Source organism: Chelmon rostratus, chromosome 2 (assembly GCF_017976325.1).
Source record: "Chelmon rostratus isolate fCheRos1 chromosome 2, fCheRos1.pri, whole genome shotgun sequence".
Classification (NCBI taxonomy): domain Eukaryota; kingdom Metazoa; phylum Chordata; class Actinopteri; order Chaetodontiformes; family Chaetodontidae; genus Chelmon; species Chelmon rostratus.
In genome coordinates, this window is record NC_055659.1 from 18659202 (window position 1) to 18680696 (window position 21495).

At 41.9% G+C, this 21495-nt stretch overlaps 2 protein-coding genes across 2 annotated transcripts; both read left to right on the plus strand.

Annotated features, from left to right (window-relative positions):
• Positions 1 to 2674: 2674 nt before the first annotated feature.
• Positions 2675 to 10967, plus strand: LOC121622927 (E3 ubiquitin-protein ligase MARCHF9-like). Its single transcript, XM_041960004.1, has 4 exons — positions 2675 to 3784; positions 7624 to 7779; positions 8885 to 9077; positions 10380 to 10967. Exons 1-4 carry the CDS (start codon positions 3437 to 3439, stop codon positions 10691 to 10693), a joined length of 1011 nt encoding a protein of 336 aa, XP_041815938.1. The 5' UTR covers positions 2675 to 3436; the 3' UTR covers positions 10694 to 10967.
• Positions 10968 to 13315: 2348 nt separating this feature from the next.
• On the plus strand, positions 13316 to 20209 carry mettl1 (methyltransferase 1, tRNA methylguanosine). Its single transcript, XM_041958191.1, has 6 exons — positions 13316 to 13505; positions 13848 to 13975; positions 14087 to 14271; positions 17346 to 17459; positions 18877 to 18978; positions 19708 to 20209. The coding sequence occupies exons 1-6, from the start codon at positions 13390 to 13392 to the stop codon at positions 19822 to 19824; spliced, it is 762 nt and encodes a 253-aa protein (XP_041814125.1). The 5' UTR covers positions 13316 to 13389; the 3' UTR covers positions 19825 to 20209.
• The last annotated feature ends 1286 nt before the right edge of the window (positions 20210 to 21495 follow it).

A 21495-nucleotide genomic window follows, 5' to 3' on the forward strand; every position in this document is an offset into this window, starting at 1 on the left:
ACACAAAGGCAGAGTGAGTACACAGCTCAGAGCTGGATCCAGGTACTTAGCGAGCAATCACTTTATCTATGTCATGGTTCTAGATACAGGGACCAATCACAAGTATGTACTTATATCTGATCTTTAAACCCCATTACATGCACATAACAGTGTCTCTGGCCATCATTGATTCACTGTTTGGACCATACAATAGATGGCAATAAAGGGATATTGAATAAAACCTGTTCATCTTCCACTGAAGGATGATCTGAAGGACAATCACACACCCTTGAGTTTGTGGATCTCCGAGGATTAAAACAGTCCTGATTTAAAAAGCATTTGCAGCTGAAATCATCATTAAGTCCGTTAGGTGTCATCGTTTCGTTGAGTGTGTGCGTCCACAGCGTTTCTCTCTGTGCCAGTTTCTTTAAAACATCACCTCCTCTTGCAGGCCTCGTGCCTCTGACTCCAACCATGTGCCTCAAGCAAAACAATCTTTAAAGGACTTCTGCAAATCCTCGTCCCTCCTCTCCCTCAGGAGAGCAGCCACAACTGAAAATACTGTCATGCACAAAAATATGAGTCCAGGCTGGACCACACGGCTGAAAACATGTGTGCCCGCTGTGACAGTTGTCTCCACAGAGGGAGGAACTTTCAGATTTTTTAGAAACTGTTGGTGGACTCATGTGATTTATATGTTGTTATGTCCTTGTGGTGCAGCGCATGTTGGGCAGACCAAACGACTCCTTAAACAGCAAATATCAGACATCACGCTGAGGCAAATCACAGCTCAGCCTCCTCATTAGAATTCTGTGGGATTGAGAAAGTCATGATAGAGGAGGTGATGTTCTAAAGAAAACACTTCAAACGCTCTGATGAAGGCTCTGAGACTGACTGAGAATCCCATTGCTGAAGCGCAACCTCCTTTTCCAATACATTATTTATACCGCTGTAAGAAATGTTAACACACGTCATCATCTCTCTGTTTGGCTGTTTCTGCATGAGACGCCGAATATGAATCTATGAAGATCTCCAGCACGCGTCAGCTTGGATCTGTTTTATTTCTGTTTGTTTCATCAGTTTGCTTTGGAGTCGTGTTTTATCACCATTTCTTTTAAAAGGTGAGATGTATTTTTAGATCCACTTTCCGTGGTCTCACTCAAACACACATGAAGAGCAATTAGACCAATGAATCAACCTATGGGATCAGTTTTCATTGATCATTTCTGGATTTCTATAGGAAATTATCCATGAAATCTTTGCTTGAACCGTTAACTTCCTGCAAACAGCAATTGCTCCAAGGATTTAACATATTATTGATTACTTAGAATTACCACAAAACCTCTTATGATTCAGGAAAAAAATCCTTTAGATCCTCAAGCACTTGAGTTTAGATGAGAAATGGGGTCAGTGAATCAGAAATTCATGATGTTACGCTCACTGTGAATGCGCGCTTACTAGAGCAAAATGCTCATGCACACATGAACCTACTCACCTCTCCTGCAGCTCCTGAACACTTACATCACTTCAGTAGCATGAAACAAAACAACTTCTCACCCCACTGGATGATTTGCATTGAAGTAGGACAGGAACGGGTTAAAAGCATGAGGCAAGGAGTGTGCTTTGATGATAAATCCTGCAAAAGAAGGCGTGCAGATATCATACAATACATGCCTCCCCTCAACATATCGTCTGATCTTCATCGTCTTTTTTTAGACACATCTGATGATTGATGTTTATTTCATGGTGCTCATATTTTTAGCCGAGTGTAATTCAGCACAGGGCTACAATGCTTCTCTTTGTGATGGTGGAGCAGACGCCTGTGTATCTAATAGCAGACAGCAGACAGCCTCCTCTGACACAGTGATGATACAGATAGTGCTGTGACTCTGTGAATGGTGGATCTATTGTGTGCACACTGTCCCTACTGTCCCGACCCCGGAGTGTCTTTGTTCGGTCTTATTAGAGTCTTATGACACAACGCATGGGCTGGTGAGACACGCGCGCGCGCACGCTCGCGCGCACACGGTTTCCCACAGTAATTGTTTTTCTCTTCTCCACCAGCCGATGAATATCAGCACGTGGCCTGCACGTCACAGGAGTAGCAGCACCTTGCAGCAGCTCCTGTCAGCGCGCCGCCTGCGTGGACGGAGCTCGGCTCTGCTCCCTCTCCTGCACGGTTGGAGGCTGTTTTAATGGCAAACTGCGGGCCGTGACTGCACGCGTGTGGAAGTTTTTTGTTTTTGCGCTTGAAAACCACCCGAGCATCGAGTTTGAACGCCCTGGAGGTCCCGGAGACGTCGCGACAGCCTGCCACGCGAAGTGGCATCTTATTGTCCCGCGGCTTCACGCAGGCCTTGATTTTTATTTGGTGAAGGTGTGATGAAGAGGGTGATGGTGTGCAGCTGTTTTTAACAACCCAGAAGGGCTAGTTGCAGAGTGCCGCTGGCTCTTTTTGTGTTTGTGTGGGAATCCACATCTCAGTCCTCTCGCTCCTCGCGCGCTGTGGCGCAGGGATGGTCGGAGGAAAAGCAGAAAACTGGCAACGCAAGTTGTCCTGAAACGGATCTTTTATTGCTCTCAGATTTGTTTTTGATCATGTCTATCTGGACCATGCAAGGCTGCCGGGTTGTAACTTTGTAACTGGGTTGTCGGACCTGCTGAAGCGGGGGGAGGCGTGGGACGAAACCTACCAGCCAAAAATGAATTAATAAAAAAAGAAGAGAGAGAAATAGGCTACAGCGAAGGAGAGAGGAAACCGGTGGGTGGAGGGATGCCACTGCGAGACAACAAAGGATGCACGCCTGTCACCTCGTGCAATTTCCTCCCCCATGTAGGAAAATGAGAAACTCAAATATAAATCGGCTTGAAGTTAGTTGTTAATAGGATTTAACATCGCCTCCCCACAGACACCCTCGCTGCTTTTCCGCCTGCAGAGGAACAGACAACATTTTCCCGGAGAGCTCCTGCTGATTTAACGCAGCGAGAGGAGCCGCTGGGTCCCCGGGACACTGATGGACAAGCCGGGCTGGACATGTCGGCATGAGAGGAGGCTGCTGGACCCCTCTGACTTTAATGTTGATGCCTGGCGGCTCGTGGCTCTCAGCCTCCATTGCATCCCGAAAGAAAACGCCTCTATCCATGAAAAATAATCCCTCCCTATTGGCTGGATTGCGGTGCACATGCTATAACAACAGGATATGCAAAGAGCTATGGGCTGAGCTAATAGCCTATCATGTCTCCCGCATGCTTTTTTGACCGAGATCTGTGTTTTATTTAATAGGATGTGAACTGTCTACTTGAATCAAATTGTTCAGATGCCATAGTAATAATAATAATAATAATAATAATAATAATAATAATAATAATAATAGTTTGTGATGGAGCTGCCACAGTGAAGCTGAGGGCTGTTTTGTTTCACAGAGCAGTTGAGTCTGTGTTGTACAGCTGCTGAAGGATGTTTAAGTATCGGATCCGGATGTTTTTCAGTGAATTCAAAGTGTTGCTACTGATGCGCTCTGGATCAAGCAGGAGGACTGAGACAGGCACAGACCCGGACACTCAGACCGGGATGCGAGGGTTCGCCATAGGGGGCTGTGGCTGGCCGCCGCTGACCTGCTCTCACCAGGACGATGAGGAGGAATATTACGGCTCCGACCCGCGGCCACGCAGCCTGGCCTTTGAGGAGCACGAACACGGAGCCAAACCCAAGGGAGGAGGCCTGGACGCCGCTTCCCTGCCGAGTCTCTCAGAGAGCGGGATGCGATCGCCGCAGTGCCGGATCTGCTTCCAGGGGCCGGAGAAGGTACGGTTAAATAATACAGGTGTTACTGCGGGATCCTGCTCCTTTAACAAGGGGGTCAGCCGATCAGATGGACCTCGGTGCCCGTGTGTCCAGGCTCCTGGAGCCTGAAGGCACCTCAGCAGCACAGGTGCTTTCCGGCTCACGCGGCCTCGATCCACGTGGTGCTCAGCTGCAGGACGTGTGTCGAGGCGGGTCACAGGTTCAAGTCCGCTGCCGTCATGAAAACTGAACACTAAAATATGTGAATGTGAAAACAGATTAAAACGTGTTTCAGGAAAACAAACTCAGCAGCGCTCCTGAAAGAACAAGACATTAAAATGCAAATATTTGTTAAGAAGTTTAGACATTGGGAATATTTTGTACAATATTTGCACATTAGATCCACAAACAGAAGCTTGGTGCTAACTTTTCTTGGTGCTAACTTTTGGCAGTTTTAGAACCAGTTTTTCAGCACTAAAGGGACACCCTGGCCATTTAGTGAATTCAATGGTGCACTTAGATGAAGTTGGGGAACTTGCAAAAGTCAAATGTTACAAACAGTTAAAATTGAAGCAGCAGAGGCTGAGATATCCTGACAAAACACTGGGATCCAGCTTTTCACATAATGCAACCCAATAGCTTCTTTTTGTAAGACTTCGTCAATGTCCACGTCTTTGTCCATGTCAGCAGAGCAACTGAAAATGTCGATTGCCAGTGACTCAGAAACTATGACTGTTGGAGAGCATCAGTGACTGGACCTTTGTCTTCACGTGGTTCATGCTGTGGTCGCAGATTGATAAAGCTTAGGCAACAAAACTGCGTGGTTAGGTTTAGGAAAAGATCTTGGTTTGGGTTAAAATAAGTACATTATGTTACATACGCACATAACTTAACTACATTATGTGAGTCAAAATAAGTCGGCGTGTACTTTCACTTTTACACAGGACCCATCAGCGGTGTCCTGGGTGAGACTCCTGTGTTTGTATGACCCTTCCACCCGCCCCTACCATACTCCATATGTGGACTTTCTTGCTCTTTATACTACTTCACTTTACTTCCTCCTTTGCTTGTTTTATAATTACTGTGGCCACTAGAGGTCACTGCCTAACAATAAACAGATATGAGCTGTAATAACCTATTTTACATCCTTGTCTCTACTGTGGCCAGGCTGCTTTTCACAGGCTGAGCTGTCATCCTCATAACAACTAAACTGATAGCTGTCATTAGAATAACTGGAGTGCCCTTTAAAGCGATTTAATTGCGTGAACAAATTCAGTCTTAAAAACTCATGATGAAAGAATGAGTCATTATACATCAATACCAAACTCATTCAAATCTACATGAGGCTGCATCGAGTCTGCTCAGATACAAAGTGAGAAAGTCCAGAATGTCTTCGACTAAAAAAAGGAATCAATCTATCAACAGTGATCTGAAAATAGCAGTGGGCAGATGAAGGGCATCAGTTAAGAATAGGATGGGGAGAAGCAGGAGGAGCTTTGTATTTACTGAGTGAACCAGCGAAGTCCTCGCAGTAAAAGATTCAGCATCTGATGCACAAAATTAGGCTATTTTTAAAAAAGCAATGAAGAAAAGTCTCAGAGAACAGTTCCTCGACATAAAAGACATTAATGCTCATTATTATTCTGAGGCATTTGAGGAAGGGTGGCAGCACAAGTTCAATGACTTGCTGAGGGACTCTTCAGTAAGACCCATTAATACAGGGATCAAACCTTTGATCATGCTGCAGGAAGGTCGCACAAAATACAGCTAAAATATCACATGGAGGAGAACAGAGGGGGTGGAAGCGCCGAAAGTCAAGTGAAAATGTTTTTTTAAATGTTTACATCAGTCTTCAGTCCGAGTCAAATCGAGTGGATGAAATCAACCTTGAAGAGACAGACTTCGCCAGAGGTCTCAGAAAGTTTGTTTCCCCTCCAGATATCCACCTAATTAAAGACCTAGCACATCACCTAGAGTCAGACAGAAAATAAAGTGAGATGTGCGAGAGCGTTGTCAGTCCGAGGGCCTTAGGGACTCTCACACTGACAACAAAAACCTGCGCCAGATGTCCTGTGATTTCTTTTGAGGCTACAGGAAAGTGACACGAGAGAAGCAAACTTCACCCAGATGAAGGCGTTAAGCAGCAGATAGTGGAATGTATCAAAAGGAGCATATCGTATAATCTGCCTTTATTTCATTTTGATTCATGTTTCGGATGGCTGCAGCTCAGGATATGAAGGCTTGTGCATCCTTTGACAGGATATGCAGCAAGTGAACATATCAAGCTCTAACATTTCCTCTAAAGTCAGCACGTAACTACAGTATTTAGAGAACAGGATGCTTGACAATACCCTCGTAGTAATGAGATTCACTCAATTTTGTACCCTAATTAGCTATAATAAAATAGTAAATGAGGGGGGATCAGTTGCTGAAAGCTTTTCCCAGCAATTCTGGCCTACATTGACTCCACTTATCTCTGCAAGTGTGACAAGTTGGAAGCTGATCATTGTTCCAAAAATCTCATCCCAAATGTTCGTTTGGACTGAGATGTGGTGACTGGGCAAGCCAAGTGCAGTCAGACAAATTCAATGTCTGTTTGTTGTTGTTGTGAAACTCCTCATTGAGTTACAGCACTTGTGAAAAGCCTTCTTCATCTCTGCCATGAAGGAACTGCAAAGGACAGAAGTGAGAAGAGATGTAGGAGACACAGGAACTGATGGCTATGTTCACTACTGATGGAGACACTGTGAGGCTGAATGGTGCTATGGATGGTATTTATCAATGACAAGGTCCATAGAAGTACACCAGTAGAGCACAAGTGTATGAGAGCATTACTTTAAGAGTTAAATTTATCACAGCATCAAATATACAAATATAAAACAGACCAGCTGTGGTAAAAAGTACAGCTCTGAGTTGTTCAAGTGAACTCTGTAGAACCATAAAAACAGCAGCCAATTGGCAATGAAACTGGAGACAATGAAGCAAGAAAGCTCAGAGACGAAAAACACTGCCTGGACCTGAGGGTTGAGATGAGTTAGCTTCGTCACATTTTAACCGTGACAAAACTGACACAATTTTGACCTGAAAATACCGACACATGGAGCAGATTTAACAAACCAACAAGATGTAGGATCTCAGGATTAAACCTTTCAGGTGTCATCCTGAGTGGACTCATGGCAGAGCTGAACAGCTATCAAAGCTATGCTAGATAAGACATTAAAAAGTGACCTCTATGGGGCCCCACCGTGCAAGAACAGCTGCTGAAGTACACTTCCAGGGTGAAAAGGGCAGCTGCTTATGTTTTCCATCCCTGGCACCTCACTCAGCCTGACTCGGCCTCTGGAGACTGGAGAGGATTGCACATTGTCAATAAATCAAACTTACAAATATAATATTCAAGAATACAAGTTACAAGATACACACTTATTTTGTAGGGCTGAACAGTTAATATTAAAAATCTTTCTTTTGCCACAATGATGTCTTTTACTATCAAAAATTTTTCCAGTGCCTAACTTGTCTAAATTTATTATTCCATACAGTGTAGCTCCATATTGATTGTTTCTGTTGCTGCTTGCTCCAAGCTATTATCTGTCTTTTTAAATGCCGCGCCAACTTCATGACGGAAACAAGACCGAGGACAATACCCTCAAACTCCACCATAATTTCAGTAATTAAAATGTGACTGTAACACTGTCAGGCCGGGGGATTTCCAAGTCAGGCTACTCCTGATAAAGATCTTTATCTTGTTTTTCACTGTCATCTTCACCAAATCAAATCTTGTAACTGGCGGATTCAGTAACACTGTCAACACCCATTGTGAATGCTGTGCGTCCCATGCGGCTGCTTTTTCTGTCCTGCAGGGGGAGTTGTTGAGCCCTTGTCGCTGTGATGGCTCCGTGCGCTGCACCCACCAGTCCTGCCTTATCCGCTGGATCAGTGAGAGAGGCTCCTGGAGCTGCGAGCTCTGCTACTTCAAGTACCAGGTCCTGGCCATCAGCACCAAAAACCCACTGCAGGTACAGTCCTGGGGTAAAAACAAGTAAAAGAGACACATGAATGAAATCCTTGATGGTAGACTGCCAGGCTGGATGGCAGAAAGCCACACACAGTCCTGCCAGAATTGAGTGAGTGATTGGCAGAAAAGCATCAGAATCACATTAGCTGTCACTGGTCATGAGGTGAATGCAGTGCCGCGCAGTACAGTGTGTACATTACCACCACCACTGATTTTGCCCAGTCAACATGCAGTGACTCCCAACACAAGGCTCGTTACTTTCACATTACTGCTGGCAGATGAAGAGCGAGTCGCCCATCTCACTGTCCACAGAGCGATTTATACTGTTTTGATGGACAAATGGAGAAGAAGAAAGTGGTGAAGACTCATAGGAAGATGCCAGGAACACATTTATGAGACAGTGCACATTTCATAGAGCTGGCGCACGATTTAACCAAAGTGTGCGGCACGAACAGACAGTTTTACCAAATGATTTCAGCCTCTGAATGCTGGAACAGAGATATCATCAGATGAAATGCTGTGTCTCACATTATGAATAGATTTTTTTTGCAGAATTGGTATGATACAGTATTCATGAATGGCTTAATTAACTAATTAAAATAATTAGTTTTATCAGTGGCTTTTATTATCTTTGTAATGTCTTTCTTTCTAAGTGGAATGTTTGATTCGTCTCAGCGAGCTGCTCGAATGCTTGATGTAAAACAAAACATACTGAAACCAACGGCAGAAACACTAAAGACAGACATGTTTATGCAGTTTATCCTGCTACAGTCAAGCAAGACAAAGAGAAATGTGTTGTATTGACTATTCTCCGTTTCAAAGCAGTATGACCTAAATACTGTCATCCCCTGTGAAGCCCACTGATTACACTCTGAAGCCACAGGAAACGTTTGGGAAACGTTTTGAAACATGGCAGCTTGAATGTGCGGTGCTCTTTACAGCAACAATTTTGTGCAACAACTCAATTTCCAGAGACTTTGTGTGAAGCTAAAAAGAGACAAGCCCTGCACTATTACAGCATCTCACATAATCAAGGAGCACTGAGCAGTTTACACCTACAAGGCAGGCTTTCAGTCCATGTTTGTGTCTCGCTCTGTGTTTTCTAGTGGCAGGCCATCTCTCTGACTGTGATTGAGAGGGTGCAGATTGCAGCCATTATCCTGGGCTCTTTGTTCCTCATCGCCAGCATCTCCTGGTTGGTGTGGTCCTCTCTCAGCCCTTCAGCCAAGTGGCAGCGGCAGGACCTTCTCTTCCAGATATGCTACGGCATGTACGGCTTCATGGACATAGTTTGTATAGGTGAGACATGGTTACTTATTCTGACTGATTTGGTGATAACACTTTCTTTTACACAACCATAATTTTCAAATACTTCCCGGTAGAGAACATTGGATTTGGTGCTATTTTTCAGGCATATATAGACACTGATTAATGGCATACATCACTTAATTAATTCCATTTAATTGCTGTCTGCTATTTTAGTCAGTGCACAACAGGTAAGTAAGCATAGGCCTACAATTAAACATATATGAAGAATGTTTCCAATAATAAATTAATGATAAATAAATATTTACTTGGGTTTTATTTAACTTTTTAATTTAATTAACACATCCTTCACTCACCTCATTAACAACTGTCTACAGAGATGCTTGTGGCTCTGTGAGGCTGTGAGGCTTTAGCATGCTAACATTCTTACCATGACATATACCTTGACTATATATTAGTTTAGCTTGTTAGCAAGCAATTATAAACACAAAGTATGGCTGAAGCTAATGGGAATGACATTAGTTTCGCAGGTATTAAGTCACAAACCAAAGCATTTGAGGAAGTGGCATTAAACATGAAAAGTCAGGGGGTCACCAAAGTTGGAACAGTTCATCCTGAGAGGGAACCTGACTGCATGACATCCAACAGAAGACATTTCACTAAAAAACAGAAATTTGAACCTCATGGTGGCGCCAGAGGAAAAGTCTTTATCCAGGGCATCAAATTACCAAATTTCAGGACAATCCGTTCAATAGTTGCACTGACATTTAACTGACAGCAAAAAATGTCAGTGTGTTGGCGGAGGTGCAGAAGCACAGTCTGCTGGATTCGTCCTCTGGAAACCATGAACGTCAAAATTTCATACCAAATTATTGAGATGTTTCAGTCAAAGTGGTCGACCATCCAAAAGAAGAACATACAGACAAACCTCGCCGTGTTGTAAGCATGGCTGAGAACACCTGGTAACCTTAACTGCTATCATTAATATGTCTTATGTCTTGTTGATAGTTTACACATTCAGTACAATAATCTGATGAATGCATCCATGTGCGTATTCCTTCATATGTTCCTTGGGGTCTGTCGCTGCCTCTTTTTTTTTCTTGCGAAGGGATTTTCATCAACACGTGTTTCTCACCAAACGTCGGTCCAGAAAACCCACAAACAAGTCCAGCATATGTAATCTTTTTATTTCTGAGAACTTTTGGTTCTTATTAACTCTGCACCTTTTGTACCTTTTAGTACTTCCTGATTTGTATCGAACAAACAACTGTTTGTCTATATGTAACCCTGTTTCCTGCCCCCGACCTCCCCCCACCCTTTGTCCTTTATGCCCAGGCCTTATAATCCATGAAGGATCGTCTGTTTACCGGATCTTTAAGCGCTGGCAGGCCGTGAACCAACAGTGGAAAGTACTGAATTATGAGAAAGCGAAGGACTTAGGTGACCCCGTTGGTTCAAGCAGTAAAGGTCGTGTTGAGAGGAACTCTGCTCACACTGTCACAGACAGCGGGCGGAGGGCAAGCCGACACGTCAGGACTATTCTCCACCACCACTGTGGCTATACTATTTTGCACATCCTCAGCCAGTTAAGACCCAACAACCTGCACCGTGCCAACCAAGAGGTGGTCATGAGGGTGACCACCGTATGAGGCTGGGCTACACAGACAAAGTGCTCCCACGCTCAAGGAGGAGAGCCAGTGTTGATTGGGATTTAATGAAAAAACAAATCCTACTCTGCCGCATTAACACTGCCGTTAACTTCTAGTCTCATATTTTGCTGGCAGATTCTCCCTGAGCTCAACGTGGACAATGAGAAGTATTTCTCAGGTTTGGGCAAAGGGAGAACACTGCAGTTTTATCTGAGTCTTTAAAGAGAAAGACTGTGAAAACATGACAAGCTATTCAACTTTCTTTTTCTTTTTTACCACCATGACCAGTGTTAAGAAATGTCATTGAACTGTTTTTGTGCAGCTTTCCAAAGAAAAAATAAAATTAATGTTGTGCAATTTGATTTGGATTTGACTCTATAGCAGAGAGTTTGATGGTGAAAATGCTGCTACTCATGTGACAGCAGCCCCCCTAATTTATTCAGCGTACTCCTGAGGGTCCGCCATGATCTAGTATGTTTTCCCTTGAAGCAGCATTGATGGATCAGACATTAAAAAGCTCAACAAAACTTTGAGACATGACACAGTTGCTTAAAATATACCCTTAAAGTACAATTCATGTTTTGTAATAAAGACTTTGTTGATCTCAAAGGAAAACTTTGTGTGTTGTTCGATATCTTAGCGAATGTGTCTTAAAAACAGTTGTGACACTTTGACGTATGCAGATTGGATTTTTCCTGTTGGGATTACGCAAATCTCACAAATCAAATAAATTCATGTGATGATGTATCGGTTAAAAAATCCATCTCACCTGATCAAACAACTGATCTTACTGGCAGATATTTATTTAAGATATTGATATTGTTGCCATTTCAGTTTCAATTTACAACCTCAGGCTCATCTCACTCACCTCATTGTAGTATGTGTGTAATATGTGATGCATATGTTCAGTGTTACTGAGGATTAAAAATGAAGTGTTAATCACAGATGAACTTCATCTTTAAAGTTCACCTTATAATGGATTCAGCATTGTTAGATAAGTACAGTGAACAAGAGTGTAAAAAATAGTTTGACAGATGATCGAGACAAAGGGGTGTGAATGTTTATGTTGATGAAAAGAATAGCAAAGTAAAATTAAAAAAGATATATCATTGCTCTCCTACTGGTGTTTTTGCTGATTATGTATGGTAATGATGACGTGTCTGCAGGGGTTTATCTTTCTTTGAACAAGTTATTTGCACAAACCAGCACCCAGTGAGATTCTTGAAGGCAAAATCAAACAACAAAAATCCTGAGTTTAAATACCAAAAGAACTTTGTCACATGTCATCCCCCTCTGTCTCTCTTCACTGTCAACTTTCAAATAAAGAAAGAGTTTTAAAAATGTGGAAAAGCCTGATTGAAAATCCATTCACACCTTGTTACTCTACAGTATATTTACAAAACTGCATCTCAAAAATGTAGAAATCTCATAACTACGGTTAGAGAGGGACAAAGAGATACAGCACTCGGTCTACTGTGCTTGTTTGGACATAGACAGGTCTCTCATAACAGCCTCCACCAGCAGGGAACTATAATGTGTCACGACGTTCTCGACTCAGAAGACACCCAGAGGGGTCTGGGTCATTTCCATTTAATAGACGACACAGAGAAAATTATCACCGGCTGTTTGGACACTAAAAATATAAGGTGAAGTTTCATCCTGCAGAGAGTAAAACAAACAACTAGAGCTTTGAGGTTTGGCTTCAGAAAGCATGAAAAACCCATCACTTATTTTTCCTTGTAGCAAAGAATGACTCTGTATTGATGATATTTAAGTGCGGCTGAGTTGCTTCTTGCATTGGAATCACTTCATTCTATCAACAGCAAAATAGTAAAACACACAGCATTGCTCTCTTCACAGACTCACCCATAAAACATAACTGCATGTTATACTTCTGCTCATTAAAGAGGCAGATTATGTACTTTCTCCACTAGGCCCACTTCACTTTTATCTGATGGCTGCAGTTTTACTGAGTGGATTCAGGTTTTACATACTAAATATTTGGTGATAAAAGTTGCGCCCTATCAATTAAACTACGTAACAGTATGTCAAGTAAAATTTGAATTTTGACCACATGCAGCAGTGGCTTCCAGCCTTGGGGTTGCAAGATGATTATGCGTACGAAACAAGGAAAATAATAATAAATTCTACTCCTAAATTAGGTTCTGTTCTCTAATCATGCTTTCCCTTAAAATGAAATATTACATAATTCACCTCTTGAGGTCCCTTCTACTTCTCGAATTTACAATCTTAAATGTAAAATAACTAGTCAACCATTCACAACTCATAAAAAGTCACCACTAGATATGACTTTGTCCTTCTGCATCAGTAATAAGTGATAATTGATGATATAAAAGGATGAGCATTTGTGCCCACACAGTATGTAGCATACTTGTATTTTTTATACTTTGACTAGGCTATATTTTTACTGATACTTTTGCTTAAGCAAAACTTAAGTGTAGGCCTATCCTTGTAATGTTGTAAAATTGCGCCATATTGCTTTGGTATTGCCACCAAATACGTGTTTTAGTTCCAGCGTATGAAATTCACACTTTTAACAAATCTGGCAACCGCCAAGACGCTGGGTGATGACGTAAAAACGTCGCGACTCACAGCCGTTGGTAAACTAACCAGAATCTAACGTGACTGTCCGCAAGAGTTTACCAGTGTTTATCCAACATTACGCGACAGACTGAATGTTTGAGGGAGTCGCGTCTTCATTTCAGTCCACCATGAGTTCGTCTATGCCGCAGAAGCGATACTACAGACAGCGAGCCCATTCAAACCCGATGGCTTACCACACGTTTGATTAGTGAGTGAGGTCCATGTTTCCGAGTTCAACACCTGCGCTGCACTTACTACCGCTACTTGCTAACGTTAGCATTGTTAGCAAGCTGTGCTTTTATAAACTTGAAAGATGACAAGAGAGTCAAGTAGCTCCTCTCTTAACTGTGGTGGTACGTGGCCATGTAAAAAAGTTTTGCTTTTAGTTGTGTGGGAGTTGTGGTTTCTGCCTCTGTCTAATACAATGACGGTGCTCACAATGGGTAAAAATCAGCAAAAGCTGGTCCCAGTCACTCTGTACCACTCTCGGCTATTTTCATGTTTCTTCATTATAAAGTAGCTCCACTGAAATCCTCCTCTCTCTCCTCAGTCCTGTGTGTCCAGAGGAGATGGACTGGTCCGAGCTGTATCCACACGTCTTCGCTGGCAGCCCCTCTGAGAAAGAGACCCCCCGAGTTGAGTTTGCAGACATTGGATGTGGATACGGGGGGCTCTTAGGTAGTCCTGTCACTGATCTGCCCACCAACAGTTGTCACAGGTCATAGTTCTGCCCCCTCCTGACGTCATGTCCTCTTCATTCATGTCTCTGTCTGTACGTTTCTTTTACAGTGGAGTTATCTCCACTTTTCCCAGACACGCTCATCCTGGGCCTGGAGATCCGAGTCAAAGTGTCTGATTATGTTCGGGATCGAATCCAGTCGCTGCGGGACTCAGAACCAGGAAGCTACCAGAATATCGCCTGCCTTCGCAGCAATGCAATGAAGTACCTGCCCAACTTCTTTTCTAAAGGACAGGTATTTGTGTGTGTGATTGTGTGTGTGTGTGTGTTTGCTGCGGCTGACATGCTGAATTCACTCATGAGTACTCCGTCAAGGAACATTTGGTCTTGAGAGGTTGCAGTTTTGTCCTCCTCACTTTGTAGCCAGCCGCTGCTCTTTCCTACGTTCAATGACCCAGTTCAGCATTATTTTCAGCCCATCTGTGTCTGAATACAGTTTCAATTAAGTTAAATTAAACAAGTATGATTTAGATATTTATTTTCCACAGTCCGACTTTCAATTTTCAATGATTCCCACAATATGAAAAATGCAAGTCACAAACTGTGAGAAAACTCACTTCACTTTCTATATCATACTAGAATGTTTCTGCATTTAACTAAAGTGATGAATTAGGTAAATGCTTTCTTCCAAAGATAAGCTGGTCTGATGCATGATGCACACTGGTCCATGCAGACAACTGTGGGACAGACTCGAGTACTTTAAGTAAGTGCTGCCTGCTGGGTATTTAAACGTTGTAACATAAGAGCAATGGACCACAGCACAAATAATGGCCTCTTACCAGCCACTACTGTAGCAACACATCTTTACAAACTATATCTGCATGGCTAGATTCAACTGAAGGTCCAGTTTTATGGTCCATGCCAGCGACTGTGGCTGGAGGCATCATGTTTCCAGTCTGTCCGCCTGTCTGTTTGTCCCATTCTCATGAACGCGTCATCCCAGGAACGCCTCAATGGAATTTCTTCTAATTTGCCACAAACATTCACTTAAACTCAAGGATGAACTGATTAGATTTTGGTGGTCAAAGGTCACTGTTACCACACAGAAGTCATTTTGGCCATAGCTTGAATTTATACATAATTATGACAAAATATCATCCATATGATAAAATGATGACATTTTATATCCAAAAGGTCAAAGGCCAGCTTCACTGTGACATCCTAATGTTCTGCAAAAACATTTTTTGGCCATTATTCAACATCATAACACAGGAACAGAAGGGGAGATTGTGATCATATTTCACATTTGGCCAGATACTGAATCTTGGTGTCCACCTTGAAACTGTGCTGATTGTATAGATCTTCTGTGCTGCCGGGTTGAAGGTGTGTGTGAAGCAACCATGTTTTACAATCTGTAGCTTCTCTGCAGCAACATCCATTTTTGAGGAATTGTAGTCCATCACAGGCTCATTGGTTCTGCTGATATTGAGCTTCAGGTGATTGTTGTTGCACCATGTGATGAAGCTCTCTATCAGCTCCTTTGTAACAACAGTCTCTAAGATAGATAGATAGATACTTTATTAATCTCCAAAGAGAAATTTACATTTCCAGCAGCTCAAAGGGTGGAAAACACAAGGACATGCAAAAAAGAACAACTTTCAAGTAAGGAGGCAAACATACAATACAGAATGCAAACTAACAATATAAGAAAAAAGTAGTGAGATAAAAATAAAAATGGCGGTTAATGACAGCATGTTTCTCACTGGAAATTATTCACTGGAATCATACATGTTTATATAGTGATAACTTCCATTTCACCAAAAAATATGCTTAATGCCTTTTATTTAAATTCCTTCAGTCTTGATATATGAGTCGGGACACATAGGGATGTAAACTAAAATATGATTGGTTGGCAGAGGCAGACAAACACAAGGCGGTGATTCTAGTTTGTAAACTGGGTGTACTGACCCTTAATGTACTTAATATATGTAGAAATAACACACATGTGACATGAATTGGAACTGAATTGGAGCTCATACAAAAGGCCTGCAGTGCTGTAACAGCTCTCTCGACTGGGGCTGTGTAACCTTAAATTAAAGCTGACAGTCTGTCCTGGCACTGCCGAGGTAAGAAGCATACACGGGCCAAACGTTTCCGACTTAAATTAATTGCTTTCCTCATGTTTAACATATGGACTGAATTAATTTATACGGATTGCTCAATAAAATCCAGGATTTTACAACAATGGGGTCATTGACTGACAGGCATCGCATCAGCTGAGCATAGAGCAGTGCAAGACACCATTTATCCGTTCCAGTTAGCTGCGGTAATCTATGACTTGTTGAAACTCGCATTAGATTTCACAGTGGGCTTAGTGTACCAGGGTTAATTTGGGTACCCTGGATAAGAGACTTCACCTCAAATGCCCTGAGTATAATTAAGACATGAACACAGGAGAGTGCTGCAACACTGATACATTTATGGATGCAAATTATATAGCGGTTTCATGGGTAACACATATTTTCATATTATTTGTGCATGAAGTTTGGCTTGGTTTTTGCATTTAGCTACTTTATTTTGCAGACAATGGCACTGCCTTCAACTTGTCGGTTAACTGCATCTCATGACTCATGTTCATTTACCAGAGATGAGCATTTCTCCATCTGCAGCTTGCTGTAGTAGCAGTTGTCTTCCTCGCTCATGATTCGGACAAAACTGTCGTCGCTGCCCAGATTTTCAAAGCGGAGACTCAAACGACCACCCAGACTAGTTCTCAAACTCTAGTCCCAATCCTTTTCACATGCATGATGTGTTTCAAGTGTCGAAACAGCATATTCCACAGACCTGAAATACTTTTTTTTTTCCTCCTCCTCTTCTTAGTATGTTTTGTAACCCAAAAGTGATTCAGTGTGTTAAGGTTTTTCCGTCTTCATCAGCACTCAAGCGGCCCCTGAGGCGGCAGCAGTCCCCAGTGATTATCCCCACATCTTTCTGTCTATACCTGACATTATTTATTTTTACTAAAAAAAGTTACTGGAATGGTTTTTAATTTATCAGCCAGACTAATATCAATGGAGCCTTCACTTATGCACTTGTCAAATGCAGAGACGTGGAAAGAAAAAAAAATCAAGGAGGGAAATTCCAGTTTTGCAATTCGCGGTCCTTAAAAGCCAACCACAAAATATAATGAGGGCCACATTTACGTGATGACATTCAAACATTTTTAGAACCATAATATCAAAGTAGACCAAAATAGAAAGTTTGTGTTGGAATGACACCAAGTAATGACTAGAGTTTAAAAGAACAGTGTCAAAAAAACCAAACTCTGCTTATTTTACTATTTCTGACCCTTTTCTGTGTGTCTTTCAGCTCAGTAAGATGTTCTTCCTTTTCCCTGACCCTCACTTTAAGAAGACCAAGCACAAATGGAGGATCATTAGTCCAACGCTGCTGGCAGAGTATGCCTACACACTGAGAGTCGGGGTATGTACAGTTGTAATAAAAATTTTATCAAGAAAAAAAATTCCATTCACTGGTTTCAACTTCACAAATATGAGGAGATAGATAGAAAGAAAGAAATGGAATACCTTTGGACAAAACAAGAAATATGAAGATCTCTGAGAAGGTTCCTGACATTTCTCAGACTGAAGTGTTTTCAGCTGAAGATGCACAGATGTAAACTGAGTAAATTCCAAGACTGGCTTCAAACTTTAAACAGTTCAGCCAAAGTCAGAAAGAAAGCATATTTTGTGCCATCTCTCCATTACAAGACAAGACATTGTGCTATTATATATTTTATTTATAGTTAGCCATTTAAAGCTTTTGTGTGTTTTATGATAGTGTTTGGACAGTAATGGAGCTCTATGGCACAGAGGAATAAGATATATCAGGCTTCGGCCAAGCAGACAAAACACCACCCCAGCAGAATGGAGGAGAATTGGATTACATTCACACACTTAACAGCACGAAAAAAAAGCTAATGGTTGCACAACAAATTGGCACTCTCCTCATCATTCTATCAATTGATTGCAGTTTGCAGAAATCCGTGAATTCACTGAAATGAAATTGAGTAACCGGTGTGGCCTGCAGCTGGTGGACTTCTGCACACACCCTGCTTCTGCCTGTCAGAGCTGTCAGAGCAACACTTGAACAAGGCGCGAGTGCTGATGGAGGTTGTTGGGAACAATGGAAGGCTTGTGTCTAAATTTGGCTTTATCTTTTTTTCCCTCTGGTGTGTGCATTGATGCATTCGTGCTTTTGTTTGTGTGTGTGTGTGTGTGTAAGCTCTACAAGGGCCTTCAGCATGGCAAACAGCCACAACTGTGCTGGTGGGCAGAGAGACTGTCAAGAAAATCCTCATTTATAGAGGCAGTTTCATACCAAAATGAACCCGAGTCTATTGAGAGTCTTTTAAATCAGACTACACCTGAAAGAATTAACAGGTGTGATTCTCATGAATCTGTGCAGACAACAGGCACATAGCCCCCCATCCTGCCTTTCCTGAAACAAAACCCATATGTGCAGACATGCCCTGGTGTGGAAATCTGTGCCACTGCTGAGTTTTCTAAGAAATCCTTGTTCTAGAAACGTTATCTATCCAGCCTCCAAAGTAAACTACAGTCACGTAGGTGATTAACCTCTGTGTTGTCTGTAGGTTATTTTTGTCTTTTTAGGAAGGAGCAATGCTCTCCACAGAGATGAAACCACTTAACTCCAAAGATGAAACATTGATTAAAAAAGGGAAAAAATCAGTTTGTATTTTATTTTTTAGATAAAAGCCTCAGGTATACTTCACTATTGATAAATGGATCCGTGTTCAACCACCTGTGAAGCTTTGCTTGCTTATTTTCTTTCCCAGAACTGTGTAAATAACCTCCCTGTGTTTGTCTGGTCATGTCAGGGTTTGGTGTATACCATGACAGATGTGGAGGAGGTACACGTCTGGATGGTGAAGCACTTCACTGAACATCCACTGTTTACGCGTGTCCCTGATGAAGAACTGGTATGTTGACGTGCAGCTGGTCATCCCTGTGTTTGCAGGTCATGACAACAGCATTTGCTGCTCATCGGTATTGGAGGAAAAGAGGTCAAACTCATGATCTGAAATTCTGTGAAGGAATAGTTCATTTTGGGATGAACACACAAATTAATATCTCTCTCATTTCAAAAGTTGAGCCTATTCGAGATGATCTTATTGGCTTTCTCGCTGAGAGTTAGATGAGAAGACTGATACCGCTGTCATATCTGCGAGCATGACGCTACCACCAGCAGCCAGCTGGCTTTGTGTCGTGTTCATGTAATCCTGAAAATGCTGAAGTGTAAAAAAAAAAGAACACAACAACACAAAGAACAGAACAGTATTTCTCGGCTGGAACCAGTAACATCCTGGAGTCTCAAACTGGTCTGGCTAAGTTAAGTTCACCAGCTGCTAGTGGCAGCTACAAACATGAGCATGGTAACAATCTTCTTGTCAGTCAATCAGCAAGAAAGTAAATAAGCATATTGTGCTTGTCATGTTGACATTAATGAAAGAATAAGAGCGTAAACTGACCTCCAGGCACGAGTCAGAAGAAGACAAATAATAAATTCAGCTTACTTTACTTTCTTTTTACAGCAAAACAATAATAAACGCTATGGTGATGATGTAAGTGAAGTAAATGAATAGTGTGAATAAACTGCCACAAATGAAGGTTTAGGTGAGTTTATTTATGTAACTGTGTTTGTGTGACAGGTTGGTGATGTCATTATAAGTCGGCTGGGTACCTGCACAGAGGAGGGAAAGAAAGTCCAGAGAAACGGAGGGAAGAATTTCCTCGCAGTTTTCCGGAGGATTGAGGATTCAAACTAAGACCAGACAGTCTGGACATGAAATGAACTGAAGTGACGGCCTCATGCAGTCGTCTGTACGAGGAGGAGGAGGATGCAGCTCTGTGGAGCTGGAGGCTGTGGCTGGTTCCCCCAGCAGATGAACAGTTTCTTTGGTATTACTGGACAAACATTTACATCATTACCTGACTGAGGATTTGTGTTTTTTCACATCATTTATGTATTTACATCCTCAGCTAAAAAAAATAAGGGAGATGAATCATCAAAGGATCTCTATTCAGAGTAGACTTGTGACGTGCCCTGCATTGCTTTTGTAAAAATGATTTTTTTAATGATGTTCTTGACTTTCTTTTGCCGAACAAAGTGTTGCTTTTGGATTTCCTGTAAAGCTGTAAATTCTTTTAGTAAAACAAAAAGTCAGTGTTGGGTTTGGTTCATTGTCGATTACTGCAGATATTTTTGTTTGGAGAAGCTCAGAAAGACTCTTTTAACTTCAGACTGTCCTTTGACTTGATTTGAAGAGGAGTTTAGGTTTTACTGCACACTGAGCAGCACAGTTATCAGCCATCTTTCAAATCCTCCCTCATGAGGCCAGGCCTCGGTGTTTGCTGTTCATTCAAAAATCCCTTGAATTGACAAACATTTCTATCCGATGATATAACTCTGCTGGCTTCATGGTGGTAATTCACAGTATTGGCGGCTGAATCTTTAAATGGATTAGACTGAGAAATTTGCCAACAATCTACATCTAGTTTGTTTGCTATGGGTCGTTGTCTGGTTTAAAAATAAACCTGCATACTGCAGCACGTTCTGAAGGAAGTGAATGCAGCACGGTGTGTTCAAAGCAGTGACACAGTCATGTTTAAAATCTTCTCTGCCTTTTTGACAGGGTTGTTAGAAGAACTTGTTTGGTCAACAACATATGAAACCAGTTTAATTGATACCTATGTTTGACGACCTTCAGATCACCCATACTTCTCTCTAATGTAATTTACAGTTATTATATTCATTTAAAACCACAATTTGACCACAACTGGTGTTGTTCCTACATGTCATATGATATCCAAAAAAAAAAAGACCCATTATATTGTCTCCATCTAGCAGACATGTCTGCTGAGGATCTCTGTGAAGTCCAAATCAAAGGAGTGTGTTGCAGAAACAGTGGCTTTCTGTGCTCATTTCATGATTTTAGCTGTATATTACAGGTTGGTGTTTTTGTCTGTCAGGAGTTTGGAAACGGGGCTCTTTTGCTGCTGCAGGGGGTGGTGATTAAGAACAGGACAGCACATGTCTCAGTGATAGAAAGCCAGACACTGGAAAACTAGATTATCACAGAGAACCACTCAAAGTTAAATCAGAAAACCCTGAATGTCTGTGTCCTCTGCTGAGGTTATTATTTTTATGCTGTATTTGACAGTAAACTTTAATAATACAGTGTATCAAACCATTTTATTCTATACAGTGATATGAATATAAGGATTACTTTACTACTGTACGGCATTCAGAGCAAACTGATCTCGAAACGACAGATGTGATCGTGCAGCTGGCTGACAGTGTGTTTAATTTTCCTGTTTCTGGATATTCTTAAGTATACAGTACAAAATGTACGTATTTACAGTGTGCTTGTGGGCTAAAGTCCATCTGTGAACAGACGATGAACATGTAAAATGCATGCACACTCTCACACAGCAGT

Coding starts and splice junctions, on each gene's coding strand:
- LOC121622927 (XM_041960004.1), top strand. CDS start 3,437: ATGTTTAAGTATCGGATCCGGATGTTTTTCAGTGAATTCAAAGTGTTG. Junction 3,785..7,623: donor GCTTCCAGGGGCCGGAGAAG/GTACGGTTAAAT, acceptor TCTGTCCTGCAG/GGGGAGTTGTTGAGCCCTTG. Junction 9,078..10,379: donor CATGGACATAGTTTGTATAG/GTGAGACATGGT, acceptor CTTTATGCCCAG/GCCTTATAATCCATGAAGGA.
- mettl1 (XM_041958191.1), top strand. CDS start 13,390: ATGTTTGAGGGAGTCGCGTCTTCATTTCAGTCCACCATGAGTTCGTCT. Junction 13,506..13,847: donor GCTTACCACACGTTTGATTA/GTGAGTGAGGTC, acceptor CTCTCTCCTCAG/TCCTGTGTGTCCAGAGGAGA. Junction 18,979..19,707: donor GTGTCCCTGATGAAGAACTG/GTATGTTGACGT, acceptor TTTGTGTGACAG/GTTGGTGATGTCATTATAAG.